The 18,018-nt window shown below is 48.1% G+C and overlaps 1 protein-coding gene across 9 annotated transcripts in view; it reads left to right on the top strand.

The window, feature by feature from the left end:
* The window catches only part of SEC24A (SEC24 homolog A, COPII coat complex component), a 916,567-nt gene that overhangs the window by 245,053 nt on the left and 653,496 nt on the right, over positions 1 to 18,018 (top strand). For 7 of the 9 annotated variants that reach the window (XM_056516618.1, XM_056516617.1, XM_056516615.1 and 4 more), the window contains one exon: positions 398 to 475. The exons of the other annotated variants lie outside the window; for them this stretch is intronic. In XM_056516618.1, the coding sequence (XP_056372593.1) occupies positions 398 to 475 (78 nt within the window). The remainder of the gene's footprint in view (positions 1 to 397; positions 476 to 18,018) is intronic. 9 annotated transcript variants of the gene reach the window in all.

The raw sequence follows: 18,018 nt of genomic DNA, 5'->3' as shown, positions 1-18,018 counted from the left end.
AATGTCCGAGTGAAACTTACTAGGTGGCAATCACATATTTAAAGGGGTATTCCGGTACTGAGCGTTCAGAACAAATTCTTCCGATTGCTTATAGCCAGCGTTGGGGCTCGTGACGTCACGCCCCCTCAATGTAAGTATGGGAGGGGGCGAGGCGGTCACTAGGGGGTGAGGCCATAACATCACAATCCCAGACGCTGGCTCTAAGCATTCAGAACAATTTGTTCCGATTGCCCAGCATCGGAGTACCCCTTTAAGTCTGATCCCTAGTTCCTAGGGTGTTAGTCAAAGTAAAAAAAATTTTAACATCTTGGATATAAAGGTGCATTTTTTCCTATCCACACTCAAAAACCACACTCAACTAAAACTGATTTTTTTTTTTTTTTTTTTTATTTGTCAGGTGTGTTTCAACTTCCAACCTGTGACAGCACTTCTGTTCAGAATAGCCACGACACAATAGAAGGAGGTGAATTCATGGGTATGTGCCTGCAGTTATCAGTATATTGCAAAGCTCTGAAGTTTACTGTGAAAGACCTTCAGTCTGTACAAAATGTTTGGATAGTAGTTATTGCAACAGCAAAATTAACATGGATAGTCCAGTCAAAGACATTCCTGGATAAGGATAAATATCTTATCTGGGGCCCGTTTTAGAGTGGGGATGTGCAAATGAGGAATTAAGCTAATTTCTCCCCATTTTATATCGAATCCCTCCATTTTATGTTCAGTGAATGAACATGAAATGGAGAGGTTAGGAAATAAAAATGAAGGGGGGGGGGGTGGCGGTTGACTATATAAAATTTGTTGAATGGCTTTATAAAATGGGGAGATGGAACAGTTTCATATATCACAATCGCATATTGAAATCACAATATTTACCTCCATTATCGTAATTGCAAATTTTCCCCAAATCGTGCAGCCCTTTCACACACACACACACACACACACACACACACACACACACACACACACACACACACACATGTGTGTATATATATAGAGAGAGAGAGAGAGAGAGAGAGAGAGAGATTCCACAGCAGCACATCAATCTATGAGAAGTAAACAAAATGGGTGGTGCATCATATTTATGTGCCTTGGTAAAGGGTCCCTCACATCTAATAACAGAAAAAAAATGCAGCTCTAAGAAGTTCCAGCAAACCAGGAGTGAAGTTTATTCCATATCAAGCAGTGTTCACGGAGGAGTTACATTTTAGCAGGTGTGCATGTGTGGCAAATGCCTATCTAAAAATATGTCTCTGCTTCATATGAATTTTATCTAATATGAAGTGACTGTGCACAAACTGTGCATATTCAGTGAGTATTGAACCATTATTAACCCCTTAAGGACCTAGCCAATTTTCAGTGTAGAACTCGGCCATTTTTTGCACATCTGACCACTGTCACTTTAAGCATTAGTAACTCTGGGATGCTTTTACCTTTTATTCTGATTCAGAGATGGTTTTTACCCTATCACCCATGACAGCACCCCAGGAGAGGACCTCCCACCGTGGGACTGGAAACAAGGATAAATTTGGATCTCCTCCTCTCCACCCTCAGTTCAGGTTTCCAGTCCTACGAATAGGAGGCCTGGAAGAATTTCTGACCTCTTTCTCCGGATACTGAGCTGCGGGGCCCCCATTGCCTCTGGTGGAGAGGGGTTTCCTGGCCGGCGTAAGTCCCCACGGGGGCCGCTCGGCATGACTGCTATGGGGTCGGGCATGGTTCGGCAGGGTTTACTCCGGGAGACACCGTGGAGTCTGCGGGTTGGGTGGCCAGCTCTCCCGACTCTGAGCGTCCTCCACGTGTGCGTGCACATGCGAAAGGGACGTGGCATGCAGTGATGATGTCAGGCCCAGTAACCCTGGGGGGACGCATCACTTCCGGGGGACGCACGAAAATTTAAGAGATGCTGATTCCGGTCCCGGGCGTCTGTTGCATCTACTGCACCCGTGTGGTATCCTATACTGCAGTGTTCCTGACTTGGTGCCTGAATTCCAGTTCTTGCCAGACCGAAGACCTTCTCCAGCATGCCTGATCCTGGGAAAGAAGGTGGACGCGCTAAATCCTAGAGCTCCAGCCCGGTATTACAGCTTCCTTGGGTGAGACCTTTCCATGTTTTTTCCCCTCTTAATGGCTAATTGGGGTTATCATGTGCTTTATTGTAGGTAGATAAAAGCTCTACTGAGGCCCCTAGGAAAGCGTCATCTACATCTCATAATAAGGAATGTGCACAGTGCAGAAACCCGCTAGATTCCTCTCATGAAAGAGCTATTTGTTCGTCCTGTGTAGACACCTTAGTTGCCCAGGAATCATCTTCATTAGCACTAACCATCAAAAAGATGATTAAGGATGAGCTTAAGAGTTCTCTACAGGGCTTAGGCCTAACAAACTAGAAAGATACGGCTGCCCTGCTATCCCAATCCCCCTCTCATGAATCCACTATAGGGGAAGAAGAGGAGGTTTTATCTTCTGATGAAGAAATTGAAGATTCAGATTCTGTATCCTGGATTACTCATGAGGATACAGAACAACTTATTAAGGCTTTCTGTATTACCACAAATATGGAGGAAAGTAAATAACCTTTGTCAGCTGAGGATGCGCTCTGAGGGTCTAGGTTCTAAAGATAACCAACAACCAAATGAACAATTCACCCCAAGAGTAGGGGAGGGTAAATCTAACACTAAGCAACAGTTGTGCCCAAAAGGCACTGAATTCCTCCTAATCCCTACTCTCATAAAATATAACTTTTATTTCAAATATTTAACCCCTTAAGGACCAAGGGCGTACAGGTACGCCCTTGGTCCTGCTCTCCTGATATAACGCGGGGTTACACAGTAACCCCGCGTCATATCACGGCAGGCCCGGCGTCATAGTGAAGCCGGGACCCGCCTCTAATAGCGTGCAGCGCCGATCGCGGCGCCGCGCGCTATTAACCCTTTAGCCGCGCGCTCAGAGCTGAGCCGCGCGGCTAAAAGTGAAAGTGAAAGTTGCCGGCTAGCTCATTCGGGCTGTTTGGGATAGCCGCGGCTAATCGCGGCATCCCGAACAGCTGACAGGACAGCGGGAGGGCCCCTACCTGCCTCCTCGCTGTCCGATCGCCGAATGACTGCTCAGTGCCTGAGATCCAGGCCTGAGCAGTCATGCGGCAGAATCGTTGATCACTGGTTTCTTATGAGAAACCAGTGATCAATGATGATCAGTGTGTGCAGTGTTATAGGTCCCTATGGGACCTATAACACTGCAAAAAAAAAAGTGGGAAAAAAAAGTGAATAAAGATCATTTAACTCCTCCCCTATTAAAAGTTTTGAATCACCCCCCTTTTCCAATAAAAAAAAAACTGTGTAAATAAAAATAAACATATATGGTATCACCGCGTGCGGAAATGTCCGAATTTTAAAAATATATCATTAATTAAACCGCTCTGTCAATGGCGTGCGCGCAAAAAAATTCCAAAGTCCAAAATAGTGCATTTTTGGTCACTTTTTATATCATTTAAAAATGAATAAAAAGCGATCAATAAGTCCTATCAATGCAAAAATGGTACCGTTAAAAACTTCAGATCACGACGCAAAAAATGAGCCCTCATACTGCCCCATACACAGAAAAATAAAAAAGTTATAGGGGTCAGAAGATGACAATTTTAAACGTATTGATTTTCCTGCATGTAGTTATGATTTTTTCCAGAAGTCCGACAAAATGTAACCTATATAAGTAGGGTATCATTTTAATCGTATGGACCTACAGAATAAAGATAAGGTGTCATTTTTACCTAAAAATGTACTACGTAGAAACGGAAGCCCCCAAAAGTTACAAAACAGCGTTTTTTTTCCAATTTTGTCGCACAATGATTTTTTTTCCCGTTTCACCGTAGATTTTTTGGCAAAATGACTGACGTCATTACAAAGTAGAATTGGTGACATAAAAAAAAAAAGCAATCATATGGATTTTTAGGTGCAAAATTGAAAGAGTTATGATTTTTTAAAGGAAAGGAGCAAAAAACGGAAATGCAAAAAACGGAAAAACCCCCGGTCCTTAAGGGGTTAATAATAGGGAGGATTATTAAAATCAACACAAGCCATCCACTGTTTTACTCCACTATCATTCCCAATATATATGTATGTGTCACTGTTCTTTCCAGAACTAGTTGGGAAGGATATTCAGCAAATATTAGTGCTGACTAATATTGGTAGGGATTCAATGTCCTATCAGGCTAATTGCCAGTGTAGAAGACAATTGCACCTGCAGTGTTCAATGTCTAAAAGTTATATTTTATGAGAGTAGGGTTTAGGAGGAATTCAGTGCCTTTTGGGCACAACTGTTGCTTAGGTTCTAAAGATAGGCGCACTTTCAGTCTCCATAACAAAGTAAAAGCCCTCATCGATAAGGAGTTGAGTCAGCCAGACAAAAATTCTTACCTGACTAAACACTTGAAGAGAAAATATCCCTTTCAGGAGGAAGTCACAGAGAATTGGGATAGAGCCTCCCTTATTGATGCTCCTGTGGCAAAAATCTCTAAACAGATTGCTTTAACATTTAAAGATCTCAGCTCTCTCTCTCTCTGATCCTATGGATGAGAAAGCTGATTTGTTCAATAAAAAAACATGGGAAGTAGCATCAGGTTCGCTTAGAGCCTCAGTATGTGTGTCTAGGTCCCTAAGAGTATGGTTCGCACAACTTAAAACGCATATTGAGAATAAAACTTCTAGGCAGGAAATTTTTTGATTATTTTCCTGTGATTTCCAAAGCTGCTGTTTTTTTTTTTTTTAGCAGATTCTTCTGTGGATCTTGTTAAATCTTCTGCTAGGTCTGCAGCTTTGTTCAATTCAGCTAGGAGAGCCATCTGGCTCAGATCTTGGAAGGGGGATGTCACATCAAAATCTAAACTCTGTGCTATCCCTTGTGCAGGTGACCTTCTCTTTGGGCCTCCTTTAGACAATATTCTTCTTAAAGCTTCTGATAAAAATAAGAGTTTTCCTGTCCCCCCCCCCCCCCAAACAGTCCGAGTCTTCCTTTGGGGGTAGGGGCAGAGGTAAGCGTTCCTTTCAGGGGAGTCAAAATAAAAAAATTACGGTATCAGGGCTACATCTATAGCTCATAATAAGGAATGGGGATGTGCCAACCATACTCTTGGGGACCTAGACACACATACTGAGGGTTTCCTCTTTAATCCCAATAGAGATTCCCGCCCCTAAGATTCCCAACAATGACACCGCTACTCCAGTAGGGGGACGCCTGTCTGGATTTGTGGAAGCTTGGAGAGCTATTTCTTCAAGCCCCTGGGTCCTAAACACCATCTTCTCAGGACTCCTCCTGGAGTTCAAAGCATTTCCCACAGGCAGATTTTTCCCTAATGGAGTAATGACCGGTCCGCTGAAACAATCGGCAATGTGTCTGGAGATCAAGTCCCTCTTACAAAAAAGGCTCCTTGTCTCAGTTCCCCATTCAGAAGAGAAGCAGAGTTTTTACTCCCCCCTTTTTCTGGTGAAAAAACCCTCAGGAGCATTCAGGGTAATCATCAACCTCAAGGCCCTGAACAAGTACCTAACCTACAAAAAATTCCGCATGGAATCAATCAAGTCGACTATCAGTCTCCTATTCCCAAACTGTGTGATGGCATTTATCGATCTAGAAGATGCTTACTACCACATCCCAATCCATTCCTCTCATCAAAAGTTCCTCAGAGTGGCAGTGTTCTTTGAGGGGAAGTGGGTCCACCTTCAGTATACGGCTCTACCCTTTGGGGTATCCCAAGCACCCAGAATGTTTACCAAAGTAATGGCGGGGACAGTTGCCTTTATCAGAACAAAGGACATTCTTATAGTGCCATATCTGGACGACTTTCTTATTGTGGCGTGTTCAGAAGATCTGCTTACCAAGCAAATACAGTCTATAAGTTCAATTCTCAAATTCCTAGGTTGGAACCTGAACCTGAAAAAAAATCCTGTCTTGTTCCCTCCAGGACATGTCAGTTTTGGGGAATATCCCTAGACTCAACTTCTCAAATGACAACCCTGCCCCCAGTGAAACCATTATCGCTCCAAGAGAAGGTACTACATTTGTTTCTATCCCACACTCCTACTTTCAGAGAGGCAATGTCAGTCCTAGGTCTTATGACTGCAGCAATTCCTGTGGTAAGGTGGGCCCAGTTCAGGTCGAGAGAGCTACAGCTAGACATCGTATCCAACTGGAATGGGGAAAGTTTGTCCTTGAACCTTCCTCCAAAGCGAGGCTCTCCCTCAGGTGGTGGCTAAGCCCCCAAAAGCTTTCCAAAGGGGTTCCCTGGTTTCCCTCCTCACTGGTGAGAATTACAACAGATGCCAGTCCTTGGGGCTGGGGAGCTCATGCGGATCCGCAGTCTTCTTCAGGGGAAGTGGAATCAACATCTGGTTTCTTCCTCCTCAAATTACAAAGAGCTCTCAGCAGTCTTTAACCCCTTAATGACGCCGGATGTATATTTACGTCCTGCGCCGGCTCCCGCGATATGAAGCGGGATCGCGCTGCGTTATGAAGCGGGATCGCGCCGCGATCCCGCATCATATCGCGTCGGTCCCGACACTCATCAACGGCCGTGACCCGCGGCTAATACCACACATCGCCGATCGCGGCGATGTGCAGTATTAACCCTTTAGAAGCGGCGGTCAAAGCTGACCGCCGCTTCTAAAGCAAAAGTGAAAGTGACCCGGCTGCTCAGTCGGGCTGTTCGGGACCGCCGCGGTGAAATCGCGGCGTCCCGAACAGCTGACCGGACACCGGGAGGGCCCTTACCTGCCTCCTGGGTGTCCGATCGACGAATGACTGCTCCGTGCCTGAGATCAAGGCAGGAGCAGTCAAGCGCCGATAACACTGATCACAGGCGTGTTAATACACGCCTGTGATCTGTGTAAAAGATCAGTGTGTGCAGTGTTATAGGTCCCTATGGGACCTATAACACTGCAAAAAAAAAGTTTAAAAAAAAGAGTTAATAAAGGTCATTTAACCCCTTCCCTAATAAGTTTGAATCACCCCCCTTTTCTCATAAAAAAAAATAAAACAGTGTAAATAAAAATAAACATATGTGGTATCGCCGCGTGCGTAAATGTCTGAACTATAAAAATATATCATTAATTAAACCGCACGGTCAATGGCGTACGCGCCAAAAAATTCCAAAGTCCAAAAAAGCGTATTTTGGTCACTTTTTATACCATTAAAAAATGAATAAAAAGTGATCAAAAAGTCCGATCAAAACAAAAATCATACCGATAAAAACTTCAGATGACAGCGCAAAAAATGAGTCCTCATACCGCCCTGTACGTGGAAAAATAAAAAAGTTATAGGGGTCAGAAGATGAAATTTTTAAACGTATAAATTTTCCTGCATGTAGTTATGATTTTTTCCAGAAGTGCGACAAAATCAAACCTATATAAGTAGGGTATCATTTTAACCGTATGGACCTACAGAATAATTATAAGGTGTCATTTTTACCGAAATATGCACTGCATAGAAACAGAAGCCCCCAAAAGTTACAAAATTTCGTTCTTTCTTAGATTTTGTCGCACAATAATTTTTTTTTTCCGTTTCGCCGTGCATTTTTGGGTAAAATGACTAATGTAACTGCAAAGTAGAATTGGCAACACACAAAATAAGCCATAATATGGATTTTTAGGTGGAAAATTGAAAGGGTTATGATTTTTAAAAGGTAAGGAGGAAAAAACGAAAGTGCAAAAACGGAAAAACCCTGAGTCCTTAAGGGGTTAAAGCACTCCTCTGTCTGTCACACAAAATAAAGGGAAAGGATGTCTTAATCTATACAGACAACACCACCACAGTGGCATACCTCAACAAGCAGGGGGGGAACAAGGTCCAAACAGCTTATGGACCTGACATCTCAAATTTTTCTTTGGGCAGAGACCCGTGTGTCATCTATATGGGCAGTACACCTGAAGGGCAAAGAGAATACCATAGCAGATTTTCTCAGCAGAAACAAGATGAGCCTGTCAGAGTGGTCGCTAAATCCAGAAGTCTCTAGTATGATAAGTCACAGATTTGGAGTCTTCTCAGTAGATCTGTTTGCTTCAAAACTAAACAAAAAGCTTCCCAAGTTCTACTCTCTAAATCCTTTGGATCATCCATCTGCAGCTGATGCTTTCTCTCAGTCCATGACAAAGGGAATAGGGTACGCTATTCCTCCCTTCCGCCTAATCCCAGCAGTCCTAAGGAAAATTCAACAGAACCATGCCCAAGTCTTGCTCATTGCTCCCGTCTGGCCCAGGAGACCCTGGTTCACCCTTCTGAGGACTCTGTCAGTGTGCCAACCTTGGATTCTTCCAGACAAGGAAGATCTCCTCTCGCAGGGCCCAGTTCTGCATCCTCCATCCCCACATCTACGGCCTAGATGCTGAAAGGCTAAAACTCAGAAGGAGATTCTTTACTGATGGGGTAATTAGTACCTTACTTGCAAGCAGGAAGGAAGGAACCTCAAAAATCTACCTTAGAACTTGGAAAGCTTTTTCTTAACTTTGCAGGTGATGGAATAGACCCCCTAAGTGAACCCAATATCTCTGTCATTCTCAGTTTTCTACAGAAAGGATTAGAGTTAGGCCTCAGTCCTAATTCTCTCAAGGTTCAAATCTCTGCTCTAAGTTCCTTTTTAAACTATAAGTTGGCTGACCAGCCTCTTAAAGGGGTACTCTGGTACTTACACATCTTATCCCCTATCCAAAGGATATGGGCGACCGCAGGGCCGGCGGCGTGTGGCGTCACGCCTCCGCCCCGTGTGACGTCAAGCTCCGCCCCTGCACCGCACCGTGACCGCCCACTGCACCGCACCGCGACCGCACCCCCCCCCCGACCCACCGCACCCCCCACCGTAGTGCTGGGCGGTATACCGGTATGGATTTTTGCCCATACCGCTATACTGGTCGGGCCCCTCCCCCACCCTCCGAGTCAATAAAAAAAATTAAACTTACCCGTAATGGGGGTGGTCCGGGCGATCCATCCTTCCTTCCTGTAGTGTCCGGCGGCATTCCGGGTGGAGGGTGAACCGGTCTGGGCTGTCCTTCTCCGGGGGTCATCTTCTCCACTCCGGGCAGGCTCAGGCCTAGTACGCTGCATAGACGCCGCTACGCCGTGACGTCGGGTGCGTCGCTGCGCACGGGCGTCACTGCACAGCGGCGTCTATGCAGCGTACTAGGTCGGAGCCTGCCCGGAGTGGAGAAGATGACCCCCGGAGAAGGAGGACAGCCCGGACCGGTTCACCCTCCACCCGGAATGCCGCCGGACACTACAGGAAGGATGGATGGCTCGGACCATCCTGACAGGTAGGGGGAGAGAAGCGGGTGGTGGCGGCCTATGGCACCGCAAAAGCCACTGCAGTGCATTGATTTAAAGCGATAATCCTGCTAGTGACCAAGATAAATATCATCATAATTTATATGTAAGAAGATGTTTAATCACGTATTTAGATTCTACTAAAAGTTTTCGTTCATCTGAAAACTTTCTCTTACAGTTTTGTGGCCCTAATAGGGGTAAAGCTGCCTCTAGATCCAATATTAGTAGGTGGATTAAACTTGCCATTAGCATGGCTTATGAGTCTAAAAATCAGGACCACCCTACTTTCTTTAAAGCGCAACTGTCATGAAATTTTGGTGCAATAACCTGCACACAGCCTTTGTACTGTGTGCAGGTGGTGGGTATAGCAATATTTTTACCTGAAATTTGCAGGCTTTCATGACTTCAAAAAAGGCTTTATTCAAAGTCACTGACTGTCGGATAGGCGTGGCGCGAGGTACGCGATGCCCCACCACCGCCACGTCCACCCCCTCGCCTACCCCGTATGTCCGCGCTGGGACCTCTGTGTGATTGACAAACAGGTCCCAGCGCATACGCCCTTCAGCTAAATAACTGAAGCAGCCTGAAGAACCTAAGTTTCGGTCGCATGGTTCTTCAGGCTGCTGTCCCCCCCCCCCTAGTTATTTCTATTCTAGTCTCCAGGGATGCTGTCATGGTTGATACAGTAAAGGTGGATTACTTACCGGTAATCTGTTTTTCGAGAACCCATGACAGCACCTCTCGGATATCCCTCCCTTCTTTTTTTTTTATTTTTTTTTTATATCTTGTATTTTTTGTGCATGTTGTTCTACCTCTTGCTGTAGGAGCATTTTATAATGGAACTGAGGGTGGAGAGGAGGAGGTCCAAATTTATCCAGGTTTCCTGTCCCACGGTGGAAGGTCCTCTCCAGGGGTGCTATCATGGGTTCTCGAAAAATAGATTACCGGTAAGTAATCCACCTTTCCTGACATATTCTACTTTGTCAGTGGTAAATTTTCATCGATACTTGCATAATTTCTTGGTGAAAAATGCAAAAATTTGATGAAAAATTGGAAAATTTTGCATTTTTCTAACTTTGAAGCTCTCTGCTTGTAAAAAAAAATGGATATCCCAACTAAATTATATATTGATTCACATATACAATATGTCTACTTTATGTTTGCATTAGGGATCGACCGATTATCGGTATGGACGATGATCACGATTTTGGGCATTATCGGTATTGTCAATTACCTAGGCGATAATGCCCCGCACCGCCCCCCGACGCATCGCACCGCGACCGCCCCCCCCCCGCCCTGCTGCACCACGTCGCACACCCCACCGCACCGCCCCGGCCCCATTGCCTCCCCCATCCCCGGTTTTATAATTACCTGTTCCTGGGGCCCACGCTACTTCTTGCTCCTGCTGCGTCCTGCGTTACGCTGTGCGCAGTGACGAGTGACGTGACGTGCGCGACGTGACGTGATGTCACAGTCAGTGCGCACAGTGACAGCTGAGGAGGACGCCACTGGAGCCAGATGTAGAGTGGACACCGGGAACAGGTAATTATAAAACCGGGGATTATTTTTTTACACTAACAGGCGGGTGTAGCCCCAATCTTTTCCTTTTCATAAGGGGTAAAGGGAGAAAAAGCCCCCCAAAATTTGTAGTGCAATTTCTCCCGAGAACGGAAATACCCCATATATGGCCCTAAACGGTTTCCTTGAAATATGACCGGACTCTGAAGTGAGAGAGCACCATGCGTATTTGAGGACTAAATTAGGGATTTCATAGGGTTGGACATAGGGGTATTCTACGCCAGTGATTCCCAAACAGGGTGCCTCCAGCTGTTGCTAAACTCCCAGCATACCTGAACAGTCGGTGGCTGTCCGGAAATGCTGGGAGTTGTTGTTTTGCAACAGCTGGAGGTTCCGTTTCTGAAACCCTGCCGTACAATAAGTTTTTCATTTTTATTGGAGGGGACAGTGTAAGGGGTGTATATGTAGTGTTTTACTCTTTATTATGTAGTAGTGTAGTGTTTTTAGGGTACATTCGCACTGGCGCAGGTTTATGGTGAGTTTCCCGCTCGGAGTTTGCGCTGCGGTGAAAAATTTGCCGCAGCTCAAACTTGAAGCAGGAAACCCACTGTAATCCTGCCCATGTGAATGTACCCTGAACATTCACATGGAGGGGCAAACCTCCAGCGGTTTCAATACTACAACTCCCAGCATGTACTGACTGACCGTGCTTGCTGGGAGTTGTACTTTCTCTATTGGCTCCATTGGGGGACACAGACCTTGGGTGTATGCTGTTGTCTCTAGGAGGCTTGACAATATGGTAACCAATAAGTCTGCTCCTCCCAGCAGGATATACCCGCCTCCAGGCCACTGAGCAATTCAGTTTTTGCTTAGTGTCTTAAGGAGGTAGACACTGGTCTGGTGTTCTCCAGACCAGGTCTGATATTTTTTATTTTTTAGGTTTAGGGAATGTGTTAGTGATTTATTCCTTTTTATTTCTGTTTTCAGGTGGGGACTCAGGAACTGCGGTTCACTGTTTCCCCATTGCGAGAGGTGGCAGGCATCTTCGATGTACTGTTAACCCCCTCTCGCCAACGGTCAGCGCTTGGGGTTGTACCTCATGGGTCCGGGTCCCCCTACCTGCCTGTTCACCTCGTTATGAGCTTGGCTTGCTGCAGGTGAAAATGCTGACTGAAGACTACATTCTGAAGACTTCTTTAGGTAAGTTCTTCAGCATAGGTGAGTATTTTTCTCTCCCTAGGTCTTGCAACAGCTGGAGAACCCTGTTTTTGGACCTATCATTACTGAAGCTGGGGCTGGCCGTGGGATACTTATTCTTCCCTTCAGGGGGATTGTTTTTTATCATTGGGGGAGCAGTTGTGCAAGGGGCAGTGTTTCACAGTAAGGGGCAGTTTATTTTACAATGTGTGTTATTGTATGTGCCGCAGGCTTCTCTCTGCGGGCGGGTGCGCCTTTTTACTTTCACTTTCGGCAGCTCCGCTCCGTTCCCCGGGCGCATAGGAGTTCACTAAGGCGGCGTGTGCGCTCTGGTGCCATTCAGTCCCATGCATCCGAGCGGGTGCCATTTCTAAGTCCTGCTGTATTTCTTCAGCAACCCGGCGGACATTAGCTCCGCCCACCAGGCCGCATAAGTGCTTCAGCAGCGTGAAATAGCCGCCAATCAGCGCCGTGCATGCGTTTGGGTCTGTGCAGGGGCCAATCTCAGCGCCCTTGCCTCTGACCCGGCCTCTTCCTCCTATTGGCCGGCGTCTCTTCTCTCTCCTCACAGCCACAGTGCGGAGTTCTCACAGCAGCTGCCTTGGGACACAGACTTGGGTGAGACTCTTCATTTTTTAGCTATGTCCGTGCCCAGAACTGTTCCTCCCTCAAAGCAGATATCGGGAACATTAGTTACCCATTGGGCTAGGTTCAGACTACGGAATTTCCGCCGGAATTTTCACTTTGAAATTTCTGGCAGAAATTCCGCTTTCTATAATTCATAGTGTAGTGAATGGTTTTCCGTTCACAAATTCACACTTCGGAATTTTTGAAGCGGAAAATCCGGATGAAAAATCCGCTAGAAAATTTCCGCCTGAAGAAAGGTGTTTCTCTTTCTTCAGGCGGAAATCCGAGCGGAACACATAGCAGTCTATAGGAGCCTGCAGTATCCATGCGGTCCTAGCGCTGACTAATTCAGTCGGCGCAGGCGGAACTCGAAATCTTCGGGCGGAAATTTTCTGCCCAGAGATTCCGTAGTCTGAACCTAGCCTTATGCTTGTAAAATCTGCTCTGCAAAAATGCCAGGTTCTGCTGAACCCACTTGTTCTGCCTGCTCCACTGCTCCCCAGACACCCCTGCTATTTCTAACCCAGGTGCTCCTTCAGACCCGGGTTCAGCCGCCCCTCCAGCCTGGGTTTCCTCCCTCTCCCAGTCTATATCCGACTTGGCACAGGTCTCCCGTTCTGTGGTGACTGCCTTGGAGAGGTCTACCCTTCTCCGGCCCTCTAGACGGTCCCGTTCCCCTTCTCCCTATGCTTCACATAAGCGTAAAAGGGGTGTCTCCTCTGACTCATCCCCCGAGTCTTCTGGTAGACACGGGCGTTCCTCTCGCAGGTCTCGCCAGACCGCTTCTTCAGGCCACACGCGTCACTCTTCCAGAGGACGTTCCCGGGGTCACTGCTCTGGCTCTCCTGAGCCATGTACCAGGTTGGAGTCTCCCTCTTCTAGGGCCGCCTCCACTCATTCGCACTGTCCTGAAGAACTGGCGGACGAGGTTTCCAATTCGGCATCTGACTCAGAGGACTGTTCGGACTCAGTGGATACGGTGAACTCATTGGTTATGGCCATAAGAGACACCTTTAACCTATAGGACCCAGGAACTTCGGACGCAGTTTCAGAAGTATCCTTTCATCGTGCCCGACCGGCACCCAAAGTGTTCAGCTCTCATGCTGAATTTGATGCCATTCTAGAATCTGCCTGGAAGCACCCTGAGAAGAAGTTTCAGGGACTGAAGGAAGTTCAAGCGCGATATCCTTTCGCCAAGGACCTTGTCTCCAGATTGACTTCCTCTCTGGCGGTGGATCCTCCGGTTTCCCGACTCTCTAAAGCGACTACTTTGCCGCTGGCGGATGCAGCTGCCTTCAAGGATCCGGCAGACAAAAAGGTTGAATCTTTAGCGAAGTATGCCTTTGAAGCAGCAGGTGCCTCCCTGCTTCCTGCCTTCGCCTCCACCTGGGTGTCTAAGGCCCTTTCGGTTTGGCATTCCCAACTCCGTCAGGGTATTCTTTCTGGATCTCCCCCGGAAGAACTGTCTGCTCTGGCCCTCCAATGTTCCAAAGCTGGAGACTTTCTGTGTTCTGCTTCCTTGCACTCAGCTCGCTGCGCTGCCTTTGCCACCGGTAATCTAGTGGCCCTCCGTGCTGCATCTAAGAAGTCTCTCACAGAGATTCCTTTTACCAGTTCCCGACTTGTCGGCAAGCTCCTGGATGAGATTATCTCTGAGGCGACAGGTGGTAAGAGCTCCTTATTACCTCAAAACAAGTCTAGCACTTGTTTCCGCAGAAAGTCTTCTTCCTTTCGTACGTCTGGCCCCTCTAAAGGGTCCAGTCAGGCGCCTTCAAGGCGCGTCCCTCTTGGAAGTCGGACACCAACCGTTCTAACCGTTTTGAGGCCAAATCGGGCAACAGCAAACCCACTTCTGCATGAAGGGACGCCCCCGCCCGCAGCTTTTTCTCGGGTGGGAGGTCGCCTCTTGCTCTTTCGAGACGTTTGGACTACGCACATTTAGGACTCCTGGATCAGGGACGTGGTGTCCAATGGATACCGGATAGAATTTGCCTCCCTTCCGAGGGATCGTTTTTTTCAGTCCCATGCTCCCCGAGGGAATTTCGGGAGGCTCTTCAGTCCCTTTTCATCCAGGGTGTCATTGTCCCGGTTCCTTCAAGGGAATGCTTTCGGGGTTTCTATTCCAATCTTTTCGTGGTTCCCAAGTAAAACGGTTCTGTGCAGCCAATCCTTGATCTCAAATGTCTCAACCAACATCATCTCCGCCATTTCTGAATGGAATCTTTCCGTTCGTTGGGGGCGTCCATGGATCAAGGGGAGTTTCTTTCCTCGGTGGACATCAAGGATGCCTACCTCCACTTTCCAATTTTTCCCGGACACCAGCGGTTCCTCCGCTTTGCGGTTCCGGAAGGTCATTATCAATTTGTGGCTCTCCCCTTCGGACTGGCCACAGCACCACGTGTTTTTACCAAAATTCTGGCGCCTGTGGTAGCTCTTTTACTGGCAAGAGGGGTATCAGTGATACCCTACTTGGACGACCTCCTCATCAAGTTCTCCACCAGAGCCCAGGCTCTGGAGAATGTGAGCCTCACTGTTCAGACCTTATGTTGCTTCGGGTGGATGGTCAACCGAGTCAAGTCAGTTCTCTTCCCCCCCCCCCCCCCCCCACCCAGTCTTTGATCTTCTTGGGGCTTCAGTTCAACTAGGCCTCGGCTCGGATTCACCTCCCGCCGGACAAACGTCTGGCCCTCTTGTCGGGAGTCTGCTCCCTCTGGATACCATCCCCGGTCACCATCCGTACTTGCATGGAAGTCCTGGGTCGAATGGTGGAAGCCATGGAGGCCGTACCCTTTGCCCAGTTTCATTACCGTCCTCTTCAGCTGGCGATTCTTGCCCGGTGGGACAGGTCTCCTCTCTCTTTCGATCGCAAGATTGCTCTTCCTCTTCAGACCCGTCGGTCTCTGCGCTGGTGGCTCCGCTCCCCCTTCTTCAGGGGCGTTTGTTCCTTCCCCTCCACTGGCAGGTGGTCACGACAGATGCCAGTCTGTTGGTCTGGGGGGGGGGGGTGTTTTCAGGGATCAGACGGTTCAAGGCCTCTGGCCTCCCCAAGAAGCCCTTCTTTCCATAAACATCCTGGAACTGAGGGCGATTTATCTTTGTCTGAAGCATTGGGAGTCCCTGCTTCAGGGCCACCCTGTCCGTGTCCAGTCAGACAACGCCACGGCTGTGGCGTACATCAACCGGCAGGGCGGCACTCGCAGCTCAGCAGCCATGTCCGAGGTGACAAAGATCCTCCTCTGGGCGGAACAAGTTGTTCCAGCCATTTCGGCGATTCACATTCCGGGAGTGCTCAACTGGGAAGTGGATTTCCTCAGTCGGTCCTCAGCCGACCCCCGGAGAGTGGTCCCTTCTTCCGGAGGTGTTCTCACAGATCTGCGACCTCTGGGGGACCCCAGACACAACCAGAAAATTCCGACGTTTGTGTCAAAGTTCAGGGACCCCCTGGCTCTAGCCGTGGATGCCCTAGTAATTCTGTGGTTGGGTTTGTCCTGCCCTACCTGTTCCCTCCTCTCCCCCTCCTTCCCAGGGTTCTGAGGAAGCTCAAGGCGGAAGGAGTCCCCGCCATTCTGGTGGCTCCAGACTGGCCTCGAAGGGCATGGTACGCCGACGTGGTCTGGCTTCTGGACGACGTTCCGTTCAGTCTTCCACTTCGTCCAGACCTGCTGTCTCAGGGTCCCCTTTGCCACCCCAATTTACAGTCGCTGCATTTGACTGCGTGGCGGTTGAGACCGCGGTTCTAAGGGCCCTCGGCTTCTCATCCCAGGTAATTCGCACCATGCTCAGGGCTTGGAAGCCCTCCTCTGCGATTTATCACCGTACCTGGCGGGCTTACTTTGGTTGGTGCGAAACTCAGACCTTTTCTCCAGTTACCTTTTCCGTTCCCAGTCTCCTCTCCTTTTTGCAGTCGGGGTTGGAACAAGGGCTGGCTCTCAGCTCCCTTAAGGGTCAGGTTTCGGCCCTTTCCATTCTCTTTCAGCGTCCTCTGGCTTCCAATTCGCATGTCCGGACTTTCCTGCAGGGCGTGGTACACGCTGTCCCCCCTTACCGGTCCCCTTCTCCCCCTTGGGACTTGAACTTGGTTCTGGGTGCTCTCCAGGACGCACCTTTTGAGCCTCTTAGGGAGGTTCCCCTTCGCCTCCTATCCTGGAAGATGGCTTTTCTTATGGCTATTACTTCCATTAGGAGAGTATCTGAACTGGCAGCTCTCTCCTGCCATTCTCCTTTCCTGACATTTCATCAGGACAAGGTTGTTTTCCGGCCAGGTCCATCCTTCTTACCTAAGGTCGTTTCGGCTTTTCATCTTAACGAGGACATCGTCCTTCTGTCCTTTTGTCCCGCTCTTTCTCATCCCAGGGAGCGCTTACTCCACAAATTAGATGTTGTACGGGCTGTTCGGACTTATCTTTCTGTCACCTCTTCCTTTTGTCAGTGCGACTCTTTTTTTTCGTCCTTACGGAAGGGACAGCCTGCTTCCAAGGTCACCATTTCTCGGTGGATTCGATGTGCTATTTCGGAAGCTTACCGCTGCAGGGGAAGATCCCACCCTTCAGGGTTTTGGCTCATTCCACCCGCTCTGTGGGAGCATCCTTGGCTCTCCGAAACAAGGCCTCGGCCTTGCAGATCTGTAAAGCGACCACCTGGTCGTCTTTGCACACTTTTTCGAGATTCTACCAGGTTCATACTTTCGCATCGACTGATGCTAGTCTGGGCCGTAAAGTGTTTCTCTGCCCACTCAAGGGACAGCTTTGGTACATCCCAAGGTCTGTGTCCCCCAATGGAGCCGATAGAGAAAAGGAGATTTTTTAGACTTACCATAAAATCTCTATCTTGAAGGATCCATTGGGGGACACAGCTCCCGCCCTTTTCTGGGGTTCCTTTTCGGTTATCTGTCCGAGGGTGTTTCAGTTAACTTTTTCTTCTGGTTCTCGGACAGTTCATGGTTTTTCCTTTGACCTGTCGGTCTTCTCCTATTGCTCTGGGACTAAAACTGAATTGCTCAGTGGCCTGGAGGCGGGTATGTCCTGCTGGGAGGAGCCGACTTTTTGGGTACCATAATGTCAAGCCTCCTAGAGACAGCAGCATATACCCAGGGTCTGTGTCCCCCAATGGATCCTTTGAGAAAGAGATGTTACGGTAAGTCTAAAAAATCTCCTTTTTGCAACAGCTGGAGGCACACTGGTTGGAAAACCTTCAGTTAGGTTCAGTTACCTAACTCAGTATTTTCCAACCAGTGTGCCTCCAGCTGTTGCAAAACTACAACTCCCAGCATGTACTGATCACCGAAAAGCATGCTGGGAGATGTAGTTATGGAACAGCTGGAGGTACTCCCAGCATGCTGAAACAGCTGTTTGCTGTTTGGGCATGCTAGGATTTGCA

Source organism: Hyla sarda, chromosome 4 (genome assembly GCF_029499605.1).
Source record: "Hyla sarda isolate aHylSar1 chromosome 4, aHylSar1.hap1, whole genome shotgun sequence".
Lineage (NCBI taxonomy): Eukaryota > Metazoa > Chordata > Amphibia > Anura > Hylidae > Hyla > Hyla sarda.
Note: the sequence above shows the minus strand (reverse complement) of the source record. Positions and strands in the feature narration are given on the sequence as shown.